At 39.3% G+C, this 20,824-nt stretch overlaps 1 protein-coding gene and 1 long non-coding RNA gene across 2 annotated transcripts in view; one reads left to right on the forward strand and one right to left on the reverse strand.

Moving 5' to 3' along the window:
• LOC140136145 (uncharacterized) overlaps positions 1-20,824 on the reverse strand; it is a 269,844-nt gene that overhangs the window by 229,519 nt on the left and 19,501 nt on the right. The gene's annotated exons all lie outside the window — the stretch shown is intronic.
• LOC140136140 (WD repeat domain phosphoinositide-interacting protein 4-like) lies at positions 3,460-15,669 on the forward strand. Its single transcript, XM_072157846.1, has 9 exons — positions 3,460-3,544; positions 5,134-5,208; positions 5,727-5,795; positions 7,277-7,400; positions 10,486-10,580; positions 11,852-12,054; positions 12,607-12,692; positions 14,127-14,228; positions 15,045-15,669. The coding sequence occupies exons 1-9, from the start codon at positions 3,499-3,501 to the stop codon at positions 15,271-15,273; spliced, it is 1,029 nt and encodes a 342-aa protein (XP_072013947.1). The 5' UTR covers positions 3,460-3,498; the 3' UTR covers positions 15,274-15,669.

The following is a 20,824-nucleotide window of genomic DNA, read 5'->3' on the forward strand; positions in this document are numbered from 1 at the left end:
TGCACACAATACAAATCATAGTTTTATGCTTAAATGTAATAGCCAGAGTATGCAAAATGAGCAACGGTGGACTACGGAGAAGCCCGGGCGGAGAAGTCTAGTTCAATATAGATGATATCCACAAAAAAAGCTTAGGGACCGTTCACAAACACTTGTGGGGGCGCCTGATGCAATTGAAAATCATCGCGAACATTTTTTGGGCCCCCCCTTTACAGACCTCAACAATTTCAGGGCTCCCCTTTTTGACATTTAAATTATGGGTCAACCCAATAGAAAAGCATATAAACTTAATTTTTCCAGGAAAATGTGTGGTCATTTTTTTCAGCCCCCCCTCTTAGGAGGGTCAAAAAAATTCAGGGCCCCCTTTTTGCATCAGGCCCCCTAACAAGTGTTTGTGAACGGTCCCTTATTTCCCAAAATTCTAGTGATTGAGTTTGTGAGTTACGGTATAGGCCTAGGGCCTACACATAATTGTATGGTGTCCCATAGGCCACTGTAATTTTGGGCCGTGTTGACAGCCCAAAAATTAGTAAATGTTGGATGCTTGTCTTTGTCAAGCAACCGAATTTGCAAGAAAGAATATACACACACATTATGTAGTCCTTGGTTTTTGATGGTAAAAAATCTCAAAAAGTTTTTTGGAAAAGACAAAGTGCCCCTTTAAATTAAAAACTGCAAAAAAATCATTTGAAAGATACAATATAAATTATTGGAGAATTTTTATTATTATGTTATGTTAATGTTTAATATGATCACATGTGTCAAGCGTGCAGGAATGAAAAGTGCGCTTGCACAAAAGTTTTTTGTAAACTTCTAAAAAATGGCCTTAATTTTTTAATGCCATATCACCAGAAAGGGGACAATTTTGTCAATTCCCTATTTATTGCATGTTTAGCAAAACCCCAGTCAGAACTCGCCCAGTTTCCCCCAATAAAAACGAAAATTTCCACCTTTGGGGGCAATTTTGGGCAAATTTGTTGATGCCCCACCTCCTGCAGTTCACTTCCCCCCCCCTCCCCACCCCGAAAAAAAAATCCTGGCGCCGCGACTGTCAGTTCCACTGCTGCTGCTTTACCAACAGGTTGTATTTTTTGGGTGCCATTCCCATATACCATTATCTGGCAACCCAACCATAACAAAATTGATGGTCTTGCATGAGAGTCGTGATGCATTTCGTCTGCATTTAAATGCTGATAACCTCGACATTTCTTACAAATTTTCACAAGGTATTTCGTATTTTAATATTTTGTGTATACATGTATTCATAGTCATGTAAAATACTGACCGTGTTACTAGTGTAGGAATGTTGTAATTTGCATTTTAATCATGAGTTTACTTTTGGTTGTTGAACAAACATGACATCACATGTCAGCTGATGTTGAAAGTTTGTGCAGGGAAGTGCCACCACTTTTTTTTTTATTATTCATGGTTTATTCAATCACACTCGCAGCTAAAAGCTGAATTGCTGTGAAGCTCACATATAAAAAATACAATATACAACATGACATATAAAGGATATTAAAGAACATCAAAAACACACATTTGACCAAACAGGCGAAACTCCCTCCCTGCAAACCTAATCCCAAAGTGGAAAAGTCCTCTGAAAAAGGAGAGGAGAAACACCCTGGGAAAAGTCTGAAAAGAGGGGGCTTCGCCCCCGGACAAAAACATTATGACCTATGAGTTGGCAATGCTATCCAAAGCATAAATAAACACAAGATCGATATTGCACATAAGTCACTTCCCTGGTTTGTGGTAATATTTTAATTGCCCATGTATTTTATACTGGCTATGCATGCCATATTTAATATATAGCTGCAATTTTGCACCTCAGTGAACTTTTTTTTATGTTTCAATTTTCTTATTCATTTCAACAAAAATAAATTAATTACCGGTAACAAATCAGTTCAATCAACAACAAATCACAAAATGGCAGCGAGAAGCAAAAAAGTGAACTTACCGTATTATCGGCGTATATTTCCTCAAATAAATGCCCCGGGGGGCGTTGCATTATCCAAACGGGGGCGTTTGTTAGAGGTCATTTTTAGAATGATAATTCCTGTTAAAATCATTAGGTAAGCTTAAACCTCTAAAGTAATATTCAGATTTCCTTTGACAGCATAACCATCGCGTATACGCTCGCGACGTCAAGCGCGTGCATTGGACCTTGTGCAAAATAATACGCTGGACGGCTAGCAGTACGCTTAATTCGTAAAAGGAAAGCTGAATATTACTTTAGCTGAAATAACAAACTAGTCTGTGATGACCTAGAAACACTGACTTCTGGTTCACTTCCTGGTAATATCAGCATTTTTGAAACATCTGAAAAAAGTGGTGGGGGGAATTTTAAGAGGGGGCGACTATTCGAGGAAATACGGTATACCTATTGCACTGGCAATGGTCCACAGCGTCATCATCCCTATATCGTCATGCCAAAAATTGCTGTGATAATTTAGGTGAATCCACTAAAGTTCTTCAACAGCCACGCATGGTGATTTTGTTCGAGATTTTGTTCGAGTGAACAGTGGTGAAGCAAATTATTAAGGCTGTGCAATAATTATGAGCCCTGGTAGGAGGGTAAAATATGAAAATTGAGGGGGGGGGGGGCAAGAAATTTTTGGCGAGCCAAAAGGGGGGCGAAGCAATTTTTGGCAAGCTGAAAGGGGGGGCAAGCGATTTTTGGCACACATTCATATTAAGAATAATAAAAGGCGGGATTTCCCATACAGGATACTGGCATGATATGGGTGCATGAGACCAGGCATACTAGCATGACTAGTCGAATGACCACACATTTACGTCGCAAACACATCTTTTAAGATGAGAATTTTTTTGTATCACAGTCTTTGGTCGCGCGATCGTCCCGGGGGGCCACTGGTCATTGACAAGGGGGTATCATGCGTGGCCAAAGATTCAAGTAAAAAGGGTCTTTTTTCATGATCAGGCACTGTACTTAAGTATCTTGAATAGGGTATCTAAAACAAGGAAATCTGAGAAAAAGGGTATACCTTGTACAATAAATCAGTGTTTAGGGTCCTTTGAGACAAATGTAGTATGTAATAAAGGTTAAAAGTTATGAACTTTTGAATTTGTGTTTTCCCAGTTATCATGAAGGGTTTTAGAGTCAAAATATGACTGATTTACTTGCTTCTAATGGGGGCAAAAATAATGTCAATACTTATTTAGGGTATGAAATTGCACTTGTCATACTTGTTTAGGGGTGCATTTTCAGATCTCGTAAATACTTGTTTAGGGTGCTATTTGAAACTTCGTGGCCACGCATGATACCCCCTTGTCAATGACCAGTGGCCCCCCCGGGGCGATCGTTGTTCCAGGAAAGGTACACTGACGCAATGGTGCACAGAAGGTAAGGTACATATTCTCATGATAGAGAATTTGATCATATCAAAGGATAGAAACTACACTACTCCAGATTCAGTTGCTGTCTAACTTGTTTCATTTTGTTTCATTTTTAGGTCACTGCAGTTCCTATAAATAATGACAGGACATGGTGTTATAGGTTTACGATTCAACCAAGATCATGGTATGTATAAAAACTAGCATTGTACTTGCATGGCTAAGACTATACGATGTAGTCATAGTCACAAGTTTTAGCAGACTTAGTCTTGACTTTTGATTATGACTTTGTAATTTTAAAGCATGTAGAGAAGTACTTTGGATAACATGCCGCATGTTTCGGTTCTTTTTTATGTTGCTTGTACTTCATATCTGTTATGTTGACCATCGATCTCTCCATGTTTATTTCTGATAGTCAGGAAATGCTCTAAGCATGTTTTCAATAGATTAATTGAGTAGGGCAAAGTACACTTATAAATATGCCTTTTGTTTGAAGTAAATCGGACATACAGTTTTCAATTTAATACATCAATTTTTATTTTCTTTATATCTTATTGTTTTTATCAATAATATCTGTTATATACTGTAAGAATATTATCTTGACTCTTGAAACAAAACTATTTCGGCAAAAACTGTTTGGCATTAATCGGCAGAATAAAATACTGCATTTTTCATGCTATGGCTGGGGCCCGGGGGGGTCACTCCCATTGTGGCCTGTACACCATCCGCGATAATCAACTTTTGAAAAGCACCCTAAACAAGGTTTTAACCCTTGGCTAAAACAATACCCTAAACAGGTGTTTTCACACCCTAAACAGGGATTTTATTCCTTGCATCAAATGTCATACCCTAAATTTCATTTCCGCGTATTAGCAATTGCAATTGTGCTACCCTTTTTCCAATATTTCATGTTTTTGACACCCTAAGCGCGTTACATGCACGTATCGTGCTTACCCACCTAAAAACTACCCTTTTACGTGTTTTCATTATCGCGGATGGTGTACAGGCCACAATGGGAGTGACCCCCGGGGCTGGGGCTACTGAAATACCCCACCAAACTAACGGTGGTATTGAACCTTGTGTCGTATTATGTCAGGTAAACAGCTTGCCCGGAAATGCGTAGAATGCTGTTGTGAACTTGACATACACATCATACTATACAAGTAGAGGGTGCATAGATTATGTCATGAAGAGGACATTTGTATTTAATAACATTTAGATTATTTTCAAAAATCTACATGAAACCTTTTGGGACACTGGTCCAGTATTTAATTCCAAATTTCACATGTTACTATTGCAAGCAAACAACTGTGATTTTAGAGGGTTAAAAGGATACAAACATCTTTGGCATTGTATCCCCCGGGGGTCACTCACATTGTGGCCTGTACACCATCCGCGATAATGAAAACGCGTAAAAAGGGTAGTTTTTCATGGGTAAGCACGATACGCGTGTAACGCGTTTAGGGTGTCAAAAACATGAAATATTGGAAAAAGGGTAGCAAAATTGCAATTGCTAATACGCTGAAATGAAATTTACGGTATGAAATTTGATGCAAGGAATAAAATCCCTGTTTAGGGTGTGAAAACACCTGTTTAGGGTAGGCCTATTGTTTTAGCCAAGGGTTAAATCCTTGTTTAGGGTGCTTTTCAAAAGTTGATTATCGCGGATGGTGTACAGGCTACAATGGGAGTGACCCCCCCCCCACCCCCGGGTTGTATCCTTACTGCAAATCAGCAAAGAGTACTCACAAATGTATGTTGTATGTATATTCACAGGTTGTTTCTCTTGTGCTATGGATAATGGTGTGAGAATCTACAATGTGGATCCACTGATGCAAAAACTTAGGCTAGGTAAGGAAACCAAGTGTGCTGACTTCACTTCTTCATAACCCTAGAGTCCATTTTGACTGCCTCAAGAAAGTGGCGTATCAGTACTTTGTGCATGAACAAAGATGCTGCATTTGGTTGTGCAATGTGCATGTTTTTTTAGTCAACCTGCGCGATTTAATACTTCATGCAATAGATCATGCACTGATGTTACTCTCTAAAGGAAGTTTACAGCAAGAGTAGTGCAAACAACCCTAAGTAGTGCTCAAGATTTAGGACCTTCTCTCCTTCAACCTGTTAGCAGATATTGTATATTCCTATTCTTTCAACAACAAAGACCCCCGTATCAGACTGCTTCTGTCTGAAAGTTACATGATTATATAAAAGAGAAGTGCTGTTTGATCCCTATGTTCTCAGAAATAATGTTATAGTCGTACTTGATCATTAATGTTTGATTTTGTACTATAACAGTTATTGCTCAACATACTATTGAGTAATGTAATGACCTCTTTTGAATTGTGTACACATTTGGTTTCAAACAGATAAAGAAGAAGTTGGCAGTGTGGGGCAAGTAGAGATGCTACATAGGACAAATCTTATTGCTATTGTTGGTAAGTAGATTTAACCCCATGAGAACTACCTGCCAATTGGCCAAAAAGAAGTTTCCATTATCAATTGGCCCAATCAGCAACATTGTTAGAATAATTTCACCACACAAAAAATGGGGTGAATTATTTGCAAAGCTCCATTCTGATTGGAGATTAAAGTGAAGATATCATGTGATTGACTAATCAGAGGGAATGTTAGATCGGCAGATAGCGATCAGGGGGTTAAACAGATGGGACAAGTAACTTTCAACCTGGACAGGTAATTAGTTGACCAATATGGCTCAACCTGAAGGTTGAAGGTTACTTGTCCCATCTGTTTAAAAATCTATGAAATATAACCAATGGGCTTGTCTCTTTCCAGAAGAACCCTTTGTACAATACCTCTGTAGCTAAGTGTACAAAACAGTATGCTATTCCAGTTAAAGTCCATGCACCCCCTGCTGAAGACATGACTTAATCTCCCGGTTAATCTCCCACACAGAGAGCTTAGATTTTAAATGGTTTCAGGTAACTCCATTTGAAATTAACAACCCTGTGTGGGATATTAAGTTCAGGTCTTCCATAGAGGGTATATGGATTTCAACTGGCATACCCCATTGACTCAGGCCATCGGATGGGTAGTTGGTAATGTAACATGTATGATAAGAAAACAGCCAGTCTCAGACAGACAGGCACAATTTCCTACTCTGTCACATGGGCTAATCTTTGTTGAAGCCCGATTTCTGTGTAGGGTTGATCCTTCATGTAATTATTTTTGTGTAAGCTAATCCTACCCATAACCCTTATCCTAACCCTTACCCTAAAGTAACCCTAACCCTAATTTTGTGTAAAATTACATGAAGGAATAACCCAATAACCCTATGTGGTCTAATTGGAAGAAATCACAAGGTTTTTAAAAGCAGACATTACCATTGGTGGTTCATAGTGATTGTTCCAACCATAAATAGTGCATTAAAATTTACAAATTGACTAGTGGTGTGCATGTGTTATAAAGTTTTTTATTTCTTCCGTGGTACGGGTACGCACTGGTGATTGGCGATCGCGTAGAAGTGGCGAGATCTCCTCCCCTTCCACGCACCGATGACCAATGGGTCAACCGTCTTGTTGTCATGAGCGTTGATCAGCCAATCAGCATGGTTGTTTATCGCCTGTGTGTTTACGCTCGTGTATGCGATACGCACAGCCAAGACCGCGGAAGAAATAAGAAATAAAAAACTTTAGTACAAATCTGAGTTGTAACAAGTCAAATCATTTCATGGTCGAGTCGAGTCATTTCTAGCAATAGCTCGAGTTGAGTCAAATGACTCGAGCCACTGTACAATCTCTATGGGGAAAATTTCAAGGTCCGAGTCGAGTCATTCCATTTTTGAAAAGTCAAGTCTCGAGTTAATGATAATTATGTTAATCTATGAGCACTCAAGCAAGTGTGAATTTCTTTTTGATAGGAATTTATTTGGAAGATTCTTTTTATGTTTGTTTCACAGCTGGAGGTAACATGCCTAAATTTGCTGAGAACACAGTGTTGATATGGGATGATGCCAATAAAAAGTTTGTGCTAGAGCTGACATTTCCTTCATTAGTGCTTGCAGTGAGGCTAAGGAGAGACAAGTAAGTTTAAACAATCTGGATCCCCATTGACAGACTACAAAAAGGTTTCCTTCTCAAACATCATTTTCTTGACTTGCAAGCTTATCACAATTTCAAAACATACATTTTCTACAAGTTGAAGGTCAGATGAAGAGAACTAGCGTAGATAAAACCCATGGGGTCCAGTGAGCATGTACTTCTCCAACACTACTTTATGTCTTGACGACTTGGGGACATCAATGAGATGAGCTGTTTTGGGATGCGCATATGTGTACACTAGTGCTTTAAGCGAACACTCATGATTTGAAGCTGTGGTCAGTAATAATTATGCACACTGACCAGTGTCTTGGCCAGCAACCCGTCTGCCTGTCAATTTTGGTCAAATTAAGATAGGCAATTTTATTCAAATGATGGCAGCACTCAATTTCAAGCTAAGACCCAGGCACTGACATCACTGATGTGCCATGGTGAAAAATAGGTCACAGGTGACTTCAATGCTAAAGTTGGAGCAAGGAGTACCAATAAATATGTGATGGGCAGTAATGGCTTAGGAGAACAAAATGAGAGGGGAGAGATGCTTGTTGACTTTTGCCAAGAGAACAAATTTGCAATCATCAACACCTACTTCAAACAACACCCAAGACGACTATATACCTGGTCATCACCAGATCAAAGCACCAGAAATCAGATTGATTACATCTTGGTACAAAGAAGATGGAAATCTAGTTTCATATCTGCGAAGACCCTCCCAGGAGCGGACTGTGGATCTGATCACCAACTTCTGATATCTACCATGAAAATGAAACTAAGGAGGATCAGCGACAGCGAAAACCAGCCAGATTTGATGTAAGCAAGATCAATGACCAATACAGAGTGGAAGTTAAGAACCAGTTCCAGAGTCTAATGGAGACTGACTCCGAAGAATCTACTCCAGAAGAACTGTGGCAAAGCATCAAGAAAGCAGTGACAGAAACAGCTCAAGGGACTCTTCCCAGATGTAAGAGCAAGAAAAAACCCTGGCTCACAGAAGAGGTCTTCAAATTGGCTGATCAAAGAAGAAAGGTTAAAGCAAATGGTTTGAAGAACAAAGATCAACGTGGAGAATATCGTGAGTTGAATAGGAAAATCCAGCAACAAATCAGAAGAGATAAAACTTCTTTCATCACCAAGAAATGTGCTGAAGTGGAAAAGGATAGTGTATCAGGCAACACCAAAGATATGTATAAAAATATCAAAGCACTGACTTCCAAACCTGTTCCAAGACTCAACGTACTGAAGGATGAAAATGGAACCATCCTAACGGAGGTTGAAGAAATTAAATCAAGATGGAAACAATACTGTGAAAAATTATATGCATCTCAAGAAGACAATGCAGAGGAGGAAGATGGGGTTGAAAGCGAAGACACTGACAGTGAACCAGAGATCCTGTTGAGTGAGGTTAACCAAGCAATGAAGAGGCTCAAGAATGGTAAATCACCAGGAATTGACAACATACAGGCAGAACTGTTGAAAGAGAGTGAAGGGGAAGGTTTTGCAATAATTCACAGACTATGTAACAAGATTTAGCACAGTAAAGAATGGCCAGAGGACTGGAAAAAAGCTGTATTCCTACCTTTACCAAAGAAGGGAGACACAAGGGAATGTGCTAACAACCGCACCATCGCCTTAATTTCACATGCTAGTAAAGTCCTCCTCCATATCATTGCTGAGAGAATTAAAAATCATCTTGAGAATGAATTACCACCAGAGCAGGCTGGCTTTAGAAGGGGAAGAGGGACAAGAAACCAAATTGGCAATTTGAGGAATTTAATGGAGAAAAATAGGGAATTCCAGCAACCATTATACCTTCGCTTCATTGACTACTCAAAGGCATTTGATTGTGTGTCTTGACATAGGCAGCTGTGGAGAATAATGAAAGAAATGGGGTTCTCCGAGCATGTGACTGACCTGATTTGCTCAGTATATCACAACCAAGAAGCCACCGTTAGAACAGAGAGTGGAGACAGTGAGTGGTTCACTATTGGCCAAGGCGTTAAATCAAGGATGCATTCTGTCACCGTACCTTTTCAACATATATGCAGAGTACATCATGAGGAGAGCATTTGTTGGTGTTACAGGTCAGGTGTCAGTCGGAGGACGAAAGATTAACAACCTCAGATACGCTGGCGACACCACCCTTATTGCAAAGTCATCAGATGAGCTTCAGGACCTTATAGACAGAGTAAAAGCAAGTAGTGAGGAATTTGGGCTGCATCTCAATGTCAAGAAAACAAAGATAATGATCTGTGGAGGAGATACAAATCAGCAAGTGAAGGTGAATGGAGAAGATGTGGAACAAGTTGACACTTTCAACTTTCTGGGATCACTAATAGACAATGCAGGGGGCAGTTCACAGGAAATCAGAAGACGCCTAGCCATAGCAAGATCATCGGCAATTGCGTTGACAGATATATGGAAAGACAGAGGTATTTCTAAAGCTACCAAGATTCATATTATGGATGCTCTGGTTTTCCCGATTGCCTTGTATGGCTGTGAAACGTGGGCGGTTGGAATGACAGATAAGAAAAAGATCATGGCGTTTGAAATGTGGTGCTGGCGGAAGATGCTGAGAATATTGTGGAAAGAACATAAGACCAACGAATTTGTAAGAAACCAAATTGGAGACCATGCTTCCGTGTCCCAAAAAATAGATCGTTTTAAACTGGCGTATTTTGGCCACATTTCTAGAAGAGATGGTGACAGCATTGAGAAGATAATTATGCAAGGTCACATAGAAGGCAGTCGTAAAAGAGGTAGACAGAAGCTTAGATGGACTGATGGAATTAAACAATTAACAGGCCTTTCTCTCGTCGCAGCCCACCGTCTGGCTCAAGACAGAAGCTGCTGGAATACCATCATCAACAGGGTCACAAAGGGTCAGTCATGACCCATAGGACCACGACGACGACGAAACTAGTGTTTGGCAGCTATAATCTATTGCAACTTTGCAAGGTTCCTTTTATGCATTAACCATCGCGTATACGCATGTGACGTCAAGCATGTTGAGTTAACCCTATAGAAAAGCACCCAGGCATTGTTAATATTGTTCCATCTTTTTTTATTACAGGATCATAGTTGTACTTCATAACAGACTATTTGTGTACAGTTTTCCTAATGAACCACAGAAATTATTTGCATTTGATACAAGGTCAAACCCAAGAGGTAAGTTGATTTATCATAACTCCAATTTTTTCATCAGGATAAATTGACCTGCTACCACAAAATGAGCATAGAGTTGCAAGGTGGTAGTTTTCGAGATGTCCTGGCTGGCTGTATGAATGTGAATGGGGCACATTGGACCATTCATGTAGGACATCCTACTGGCTTGTACAGGTGCGCGCAAACAAAGAACATTAACTCAGTCAGCCAGGATGTCTCAAAACTACCAACTTGCGAGTTTACGCTTTTGCATGGTAAACCAATTTGCAAGTTTACGTTATTTCATGGTAGCAGGTCACAAATTCCATCCCTGTATTCACAGGCCTATACAGCACCGTTCATATATCAAAGCACTTTGCATTTATTCCGCTTTCGTTACAATATGTCAGCTGCCATACAATGCCTAACAGCTCCTCACTTCACCCCTGGGTAGAGAGAGGCAAGTGAAGTAAAGCACCTTGCCGTAGTGCACAACAAAATAGTACCACTGGGGCTCGAACTCGCAACCCTCCAATTGCGAGGTAGAGCCCGTACTGCTGTGCCACCATGTCCCCTTTTAGTTCCTTTTTGGGCCAGACTCTTCACTATAATATACAGAGGGGTAGCCAATATGCAGAGGGCGTAGCCAGACTATCCCACACAGCTAGTCTGTTAACTGTAGCAGCAAATGCTAGTACTTATTAAGGGCTATACAGACTTTGAATATTCGTTTTACAAGTATTCAAATATGTGCTGACGGAAAATAAATATTAGGTTACGTCAAACATTGGAAATATATTATTGATTTTACGTCAAAATCCATTCATTAGAAGTTAAACATGATTGGAAGTAGAATGAAAATAGATTAAATAACAAAGACATGATGCATCAAATATTCTACATCGAATAAAATGTCTGTAGCGGGCCTTATTACTGGACAACTAGTAAATGATGACGTCAAGTTTAACTACAGTTAGCACTATCAAATTACCTCTTAATTTGCATTTTCAAGAGCGATTTTTAACTCCTCTTGATGACTTGTTAAATTCTAAATGCTTTAATGACCACGGGTGCAAACAGCTCTTCTAAAGCTCTTCTTTAGGAGACCAGAAGAGCATTCTACAGCTCTTAACCTCATTTTCAAAAGAGAGTCCCTGTTGCACTTCACATGGCCTTTTCAAAATGGTTTTGCACCCCAAAGTGAATTGTTGTGGAGTGCAATTTGTGATACAAGTTAAACTATTAAGAGGCCTATAAGTGATCAATATTTTTGTGAATTTGCCATCCCAATGCAGGCATCTGTGAAGTGAGTAGTAGTAGCGACCACCAATTACTAGTTTTCCCTGGCCATAAACTAGGCAGTATACAACTAGCGGATTTAACCAATGCAGAACCTGGAACATCAACATCACCCGTTACAATCAATGCACACCAAGGGGAAATTGCCTGTGTAGCCGTTAATCAACAGGGCAGGCTGGTAGCTACAGCATCATCTAAGGTGAGAAGCAACAAAGAATGCATTCTTATTCTTATTAGGTCAGCAGGGTTCAAACAGCATGTTAAACACACTATAGTATTCAGCAGGGTCCCTCAGCAGTACTTTTCCTAATTATCATGTAAAGAGCAAGGTCATACAGTTATGTTATGTAGCTTGATCAGTGAATGAGGTACCGATGTGATGATGACATAATTCAGTGAAGTGACTTTTTGTACAGAATAGAATAAGAGTGTCGCAGTCCTGGTACTATGTCACTTTTTAACCAAATTGCTGTCTGCCATTTTGCAAGAAGAAATCTCAGAATGGACCTGTGCAACGCATTTAAATTTACTAGTGTCATCTTTTCAGTGATGTTGGAGCATTATTTGTTTGATTGGGCCACTGTCTTAATTGGTTGATATTTTGGGTCACTCTCTATTGTTCTAACCCCCTATGTTCTGTGATACTTCAGTCATACTTATATCAGGTGGCAGTAGGCTATCCATAATAGGATATTCCATAATGTTGTAAACACCTGTCATTCTTGATACATTGTGCTTTTCTTCACACCAGGGAACCTTAATACGAGTATTTGATGCAGTGGAGAGAAAATTACTGGTTGAACTCAGACGAGGAGCAGATCCAGCCACACTTTACTGGTAAGTCACAACAATTGAATTGAATCGGAGATACTAGACGATGAGATGAGACACTCTGTACAATACTGATTTTGAGGACCGATGTACGATTTTCCGAGCCATCATTTTGTGACACTTTGGTAAATCCTGAAGAATTTTATTGAATTTATTGAATTGATAAAAGAATGAATCATAAATGTCTTTTCAAGACCCAATGTTCATTCATAAATTTTCACTCAGCAACAGCAGATCTCCTCAGCAGGCAATCATAAAATACACTCTCGTCAAAAGTTTACAGGAAAAGAATATAGCCTGTTTTCGCATTCCAGGCCAGACTACGTCAAACAATAAAATATCTTGTATCATCTATTGTGCTCACCCCACCTATTCAAACTGTCTGATATCATATCATAACCAGCATTTGTAACTGTAAAAGTTGCCTAACTCACCCAAAAATATCTGTTATGATTGATCAATGACTAATATGCATTATTACAGCAGGTGCACATGCTGTTAGTGACATGATTTAGAAAAAAAAGCTCAATTTGACTGAAAAATGAGTTAGACAATCATCATAGCAGGGTGACGATACACAGTGTCGACAGCCAGTGTTATAAATATAAACTTAATACTCCGTTGGTGAGCGACGGGCGATTGGTATTTCACCAAACGCAAGAAAAGGAGGCCTACCGTATCTGATTGGCTAGAAATCGATCGCTTGAACGCTCAGAGGTGTAGTACAAACTCAAAATGGAGACATGTATTCAATTTGATTGAAATCAATATTCTATTATTGACGCAGATAAAGAAAGTCGGTAATGTACATTGTATTATAGATACAGCAGCTGGATCTTACACGGGGTCCTTTGTATAATTCATTTCTCAAACAGTTGAAAATATCACAATTTTTACTTTGGATTTCAAAATCTTTACTTATAAAATGCAGTACAATATATCCACAGCAAACAGTAAGGCCCCGCTAATTAGTGTATTGCTTTTTGAGTTAGTGTACTGGAAACAAAACCTGCGTTTTACCTGACCACAAATCAAATTTTCTATAATGGCAACACCATATGTGGTACTGATCATCATGAACAAATCGTAGAATAGAAACTATGCTACAGGCTCTATGGCAGGGCTATGGTATCTCATATCATGTAAATGGTATGCTTAGCCTGAGTCGCTCGGCCTATCTCGAACAAAATCGCCATGCGTAGCTTTTGAAAAACGAGAGGATTCGCCTTACTATCACGGCAATTTTTGACACAAAGATATAGGGATGATGTGCGATATGCATTATTATCATATGCATAAACATTAACCTAATACATGCAACAGCATTTGTGATGCACTATGTTTTTATCCCCCTTTTAATAACAAACATGCTAATGTGCACATTCCCTCACATGTCTTTCAATGCAATTACTCAATTCTAACTTGTATGATTTATGACAGTATTAATTTCAGCAATGACTCAGCTTATCTGTGTGCTTCCAGTGACAAGGGAACTGTCCATATATTTGCTCTCAAAGACACTTCACTCAACAGGAGATCAACGTAAGTGTATTTCTGGTTAAATTGAAGTCCTTGATCTATAATTTGAAACTTGCTGACAAAGATAAATCTGACCATTTTGCAAAGTTTTTGTAATCTGTTGTAATTCCTTTCATGGGGAGCTACCAATGCATTTACAGGGATCAGAGCCCTAAGTGCATTTTTGGCCAAAATGAGATTTTGGTACCAAAATAATCTTTACAACACTCGCACCTTATGACTGTAAAGCCATAATGAAGCTATAGCCGCAGAAACTGTTATCATAGTAAATGTAAAGCCCTAAGTGCAAAGCTGTGCAATACTAATGCACGAAATGTGTGAGAGCCAGAAGGCCCCAAGTACAAAAACCTTTGAAAATACAGTATATCTGAAGTCAAATATCACAACCCTAAGCCAGAATATTTACATAGTTAATTTTAGTTATTTAGATATGTGACCCCTCGGCACAACTGAGCCCTGAAGTCGCCAATCATCATTTTTTGAGATATTCAACCAAAATATTTTGCTTGAAATTAGCTTTAAAATGATGTATATCATGTCTATTTAAGCAGTGAAAAATCAATAAAACAGTCAATAAATTCTTTGTTTCCTATTGTTTATTGTTAAGTTCGATGGAGCATATCTCAATAGTGGCACTGGCGACATCCGGGCTCAGTTGTGCCAAGGGGTCACATATATGATGAAAATGGTGCACTTTGGATGTTGTCACTTGAAAATTCTACAGGGCGCTTAGGGGAGGGGCACTAATTAGATAAAATACAGTACATTTCTTATTAACTACAACACAAAACTTTTACATGTTTCATTTTTTTCCCTCAGATTTTCCAAAATGGGTTTCTTAGGTCAGTACGTTGAATCTCAATGGGGACTTGCCAACTTCACGGTACCAGCAGAGTGTGCCTGCGTGTGTGCCTTTGGACCGCAATCATCTGTCATCGCAGTATGTGTAGATGGGACATTCCATAAGTATGTCTTCACACCAGATGGTAACTGCAATAGAGAAGCCTACGATGAATACTTGGAGATAGGAGATGATGATGAGTTTTAGGCGTGTTACGTGGATGATACGTTTGTCATTTCTCCAGATGGCACATGCGCTATCTACAATGACGACAAGCATGCCAGGTTTTTATAATAGATTGTTTATGCAATGATTTTGTCTTACAACCAGTTGGAGAAGCAACAAGGATATCTGTTGAGGTAGATGGTGATGATAAGTTTCAAAATGAATGTTGGTTCAATATATCAAGCTTACCTAGGTGGGAATACACTTAGTTGATTTAGCAATGTAGAAGCGAAGACTCATGACATAATGTGGTCATTCAGCAAGCGCATATTTATGACTCAAACTTGGTTTTGTTCACAGATATTAATCACAAATCATGAATGATATCAATACATACAAAGGCACCACAATTGATATTTGTGCATAAAGTAATGTCAATGAGTCAGATTGCCAAAAAGATTAAGTAGCTCCTACCAGGGTTGTCACTAGAATGCATTTAGTGCTGGCTAAATTTTCATGTTATTTTTCAAAAATAATCTCATTGATGATTTTCCAGCAGTTATGAAGGGCAAAACAAAAAGTACAATTAAACCTTCGACAAGTGAGGACTTCCGCGATGTTCACAAGGCATCTCCAAAGCATAGTACATGTGCCTTACAGGTTGTACGTGTTGTTAATTCCATCGCCATACCATGATATGCGAAATATGCGTTGTGACGCGAAGTATACGTGTTGTGAGTTGCGCCATGTCTACATTGCCGAAGTACCATGGTACACTCTTGTCAAAGGCTTACATGATTACATCAGTTTACTATAGTGACAACCCTTGTACCATACATAATACAGAGAAGATATCTTACACTTCCCATAATGCATTTCTCCAATTTCAATTTTTTTTTCTGTACTGACTTGCTATGTAGTACAACATGGGTTGATAGTAACAAAATGTACCTCAATGAACAGAGCCCATCCATAACTGGCAAAGTATGATTATTTCTTAACTATCGACCCACGTTCAGCCAGTCTATTCTCAAAATGTTAACAAAGGGAACCTGTACAAAGTAATGGTAGTGTCACTTTATAAAATGGGGTGATGAATCATGTTGCAAAGGATTCTGGGAAGGGTGAGATATCTTCTCTGGCCTATAACCTATAAATGCATTTTGAAATGTATACAAATTTTGTCACACATGTAAGATACATACTTTCACTACCCATTCAGCCAAACTGATAATGTTAATGGTATTTAGATGAAAATAACACCTTTCAGTGTCGCATTCAAAATGAAAATGACAAAATGTGTTTATTTTCAAAATGTGGTTATTCCATTTGAAAACCACACCCCCTTGTGGAAGATTCTGGAATTCCAACCAAATTCATTAGTTTAAATTATTCCAGATCCAAACATTTTCATCCAAGAATAGTGGAAAAAGTGTGGAAGATTTGAAATTCTGAACAAAATATACTAATTTAAGGCCAAATTGTGTAAAAGTTCAACTTGATTTTATACAATTCAACAATTTTTCAACTGAAATTTAACATAAAACAAGCAAATATCTCCAGCTGGATTGAACATACGGTGCAACTTGAATTGAGATGGTAGTGTAATCTTCCACAGGGGGTTTGGATTTTAAATGGAATAGCCCAATGCAGAATGCAAAGTGTGGAAATTACCTGTTCTATTCTCTGCCAAATCTTACACTTGCTTAGAGTACACAGTTTACTTGATTTGCCTAACTCAGGGGGTTCCATCTCAATTACCGTAAAAAACTCAATAGTTAGCATATGCGCTTACTATCGAGCTCTTTTGAAAATATGAAATTGTACTAGTGCTTTACCAACTGAGCTAATGGGGTTGAGACACAAATTTGCAGGTTTACTTGTTCGTATATAACTATGTGTATCAATGATTTGCTCAAAACCCTTTACACTTTTGTGGATGGGGCACTTTATGTTTGCATGTTTTAAAAGCACTCGATAGTAAGCACATATACTATCTATCGAATTTTTACGGTACATGTGCCAGAGATGCCAGTCTTCCGCTTTAAAGCGAAATTCCACATTTTTGCAATGTGAAGAAATATTTTTCATTTTTGTTAACCATTCCTCATTCCGACAAAAAAATGGAAATCATATTAATAGGGATTAGCGAATTCAGCGCTTCAAACAAGACAGCAAATCAATCAAGCTTCCGGTTGGCAAACATTGACTTCCCATTGTAAACCGATGACGATACCCTTCCGGTATCATCTTATCTTGTACATGTGAGCCCAACTCTATGTTTTTTTAGCAGATTAGTTTCTACCCCAGCGAATTTGGATAAATATTACCAAAGTTACAGCAATTTTTTCATCATTGTTTGGAGTCAGTTTAGCAGCTCGGAACTCAGGATCGCAACATTTAAATAAATGAAACTCAATTTTTGAGTGCTTCATATCATTCAGCAATCGGGTATGTTTTTAAAGTTGAAAGTCATATTTAACTTTTGGTGCCGAATTAAGCCGACAGCAAAGCATTTGATATAGCATGATAAGTGCACTTGTGCCTAGACTGCCAATCAGAAATTCAGTACAGTGTCAATGGAGCAGTTTTTTTGGTGCCAATCAGGTAACACAACTGAACTATGTTGCCTGTCTATTTCTTTTTGAAGGAGGTTGTAAATCAAAGTTATTTTCATCTTGCACAATTTCCAGCACGAAAAGGCTGATATTTGAATTTTTTGAACAGTTTTCATAATTAAATTCCTTAAATTTGAGTAACAAAATAGCCTTTCCTTAGCCTGTAAAATGGCTAGAATCCTGGACACCCGTAAGGGGCCTAAGGCGGCCCAAACCCCCGGCCATTGATGTTATGCTCTCTACGCTTTAGTTGGTCAGTGGAATAAGTTGTTTCCTCCTTTTTTAGACAACCCCACTTTTTCTGTATGCATGGAAATACGCTAGGATTGAAGATATTAATCTTCTCTGCACATTCTATGCTGATACCTTTCACCCCATGCATCCCATGTTCAGGGCCAACCACCACTATCTGGTTTTATATTATATTGGCTTCTTTATGTTGGTCTAGAATCTTCTTCTGTACGTATGGAAATACGCTAGGATTGAAGATATCTGTTTTACCTGCACACTCTATGCTGATTCCTTTCACAGCATAGGCGTCGCGTACATCCCATGTTCAGGGCCAACCACCATTGGTCGGCAGGTCGATCTGGTTTTCTATAATAGTGGCTTCTTTATGTTGGTTTAACATCTTCTTCTGTACACATGGAAATACGCTAGGATTGAAGATATCGATCATCTCTGTACATTCTATGCTGATTCCTTTCACGGTATAGGCGTCGTGTGCATCCCATGTTCAGGGCCAACCACCATTGGTCGGCAGGTCGATCTGGTTTTCTATAATAGTGGCTTCTTTATGTTTGTCTAACATCTTCTTCTGAACGCATGGAAATACGCTAGGATTGAAGATATCAATCATCTCTGCACATTCTATGCTGATTCCTTTCACGGCATAGGCGTCGTGTGCATCACATGTTCAGAGCCAACCACCATTGGTCGGCAGGTCGATCTGGTTTTCTATAATAGTGGCTTCTTTATGTTTGTCAAAAATCTTCTTCTGTACGCATGGAAATACGCTAGGATTGAAGATATCAATCATCTCTGCACATTTTATGGTGATTCCTTTTACGGCATAGGCATCGCATGCATCCCATGTTCAGGGCCAACCACCATTGGTTTTCTATAATAGTGGCTTCTTTATGTTGGTCTAACATCTTCTTCTGAACGCATGGAAATACGCTAGGATTGAAGATATCGATCTTCTCTGCGCATTCTATGCTGATTCCTTTCACGGTATAGGTGTCGCGTGCATCCCATGTTCAGGGCCAAGCACCATTGGTCGGCAGGTCGATCTGGTTTTCTATAATAGTGGCTTCTTTATGTTGGTCTAACATCTTCTTCTGAATGCATGGAAATACGCTAGGATTGAAGATATCGATCTTCTGTGCGCATTCTATGCTGATTCCTTTCACGGTATAGGCGTCGCATGCATCCCATGTTCAGGGCCAAGCACCATTGGTCGGCAGGTCGATCTGGTTTTCTATAATAGTGGCTTCTTTATGTTGGTCTAAATTCTTCTGAGCGCATGGAAATACGCTAGGATTGAAGATATAAATCTTCTCTGTACATTCTATGCTGATTCCTTTCACGGTATAGGCGTTATGTACATCCCATGTTCAGGGCCAACCACCATTGGTCAGCAGGTCGATCTGGTTTTCTATAATAGTGGCTTCTTTATGTTGGTCTAGAATCTTCTTTTGCACGCATGGAAATACGCTAGGATTGAAGATATCAATCTTCTCTGTACATTCTATGCTGATTCCTTTCACGGTATAGGCGTTGCGTACAGCCCATGTTCAGGGCCAACCACCATTGGTCAGCAGGTCGATCTGGTTTTCTATAATAGTGGCTTCTTTATGTTGGTCTAGAATCTTCTTTTGCACGCATGGAAATACGCTAGGATTGAAGATATCAATCATCTCTGCGCATTTTATGGTGATTCCTTTTACGGCATAGGCGTCGTGTACATCCCATGTTCAGGGCCAACCACCATTGGTCGGCTGGTCGATGTGGTTTTCTATAATAGTGGCTTCTTTATGTTTGTCTAACATCTTCTTCTGAACGCATGGAAATACGCTAGGATTGAAGATATCGATCTTCTTTGCGCATTTTATGGTGATTCCTTTCACGGTATAGGTGTCGTGTGCATCCCATGTTCAGAGCCAACCACCATTGGTCGGCAGGTCGATCTGGTTTTCTATAATAGTGGCTTCTTTATGTTGGTTTAACATCTTCTTCTGTACACATGGAAATACGCTAGGATTGAAGATATCGATCATCTCTGTACATTCTATGCTGATTCCTTTCACGGTATAGGCGTCGTGTGCATCCCATGTTCAGGGCCAACCACCATTGGTCGGCAGGTCGATCTGGTTTTCTATAATAGTGGCTTCTTTATGTTTGTCTAACATCTTCTTCTGAACGCATGGAAATACGCTAGGAGTGAAGATATCAATCATCTCTGCACATTCTATGCTGATTCCTTTCACGGCATAGGCGTCGTGTGCATCACATGTTCAGAGCCAACCACCATTGGTCGGCAGGTCGATCTGGTTTTCTATAATAGTGGCTTCTTTATGTTTGTCAAAATCTTCTTCTGTACGCATGGAAATACGCTAGGATTGAAGATATCAATCATCTCTGCACATTTTATGGTGATTCCTTTTACTGCATAGGCATCGCATGCATCCCATGTTCAGGGCCAACCACCATTGGTTTTCTATAATAGTGGCTTCTTTATGTTGGTCTAACATCTTCTTCTGAACGCATGGAAATACGCTAGGATTGAAGATATCGATCTTCTCTGCGCATTCTATGCTGATTCCTTTCACGGTATAGGTGTCGCGTGCATCCCATGTTCAGGGCCAAGCACCATTGGTCGGCAGGTCGATCTGGTTTTCTATAATAGTGGCTTCTTTATGTTGGTCTAACATCTTCTTCTGAATGCATGGAAATACGCTAGGATTGAAGATATC

The sequence above is a fragment of the Amphiura filiformis genome, chromosome 16 (assembly GCF_039555335.1).
Source record: "Amphiura filiformis chromosome 16, Afil_fr2py, whole genome shotgun sequence".
NCBI classification, from domain to species: domain Eukaryota; kingdom Metazoa; phylum Echinodermata; class Ophiuroidea; order Amphilepidida; family Amphiuridae; genus Amphiura; species Amphiura filiformis.

Coding starts and splice junctions, on each gene's coding strand:
- LOC140136140 (XM_072157846.1), top strand. CDS start 3,499: ATGACAGGACATGGTGTTATAGGTTTACGATTCAACCAAGATCATG. Junction 7,401..10,485: donor GTGAGGCTAAGGAGAGACAA/GTAAGTTTAAAC, acceptor TTTTTATTACAG/GATCATAGTTGTACTTCATA. Junction 12,055..12,606: donor TAGCTACAGCATCATCTAAG/GTGAGAAGCAAC, acceptor TCTTCACACCAG/GGAACCTTAATACGAGTATT.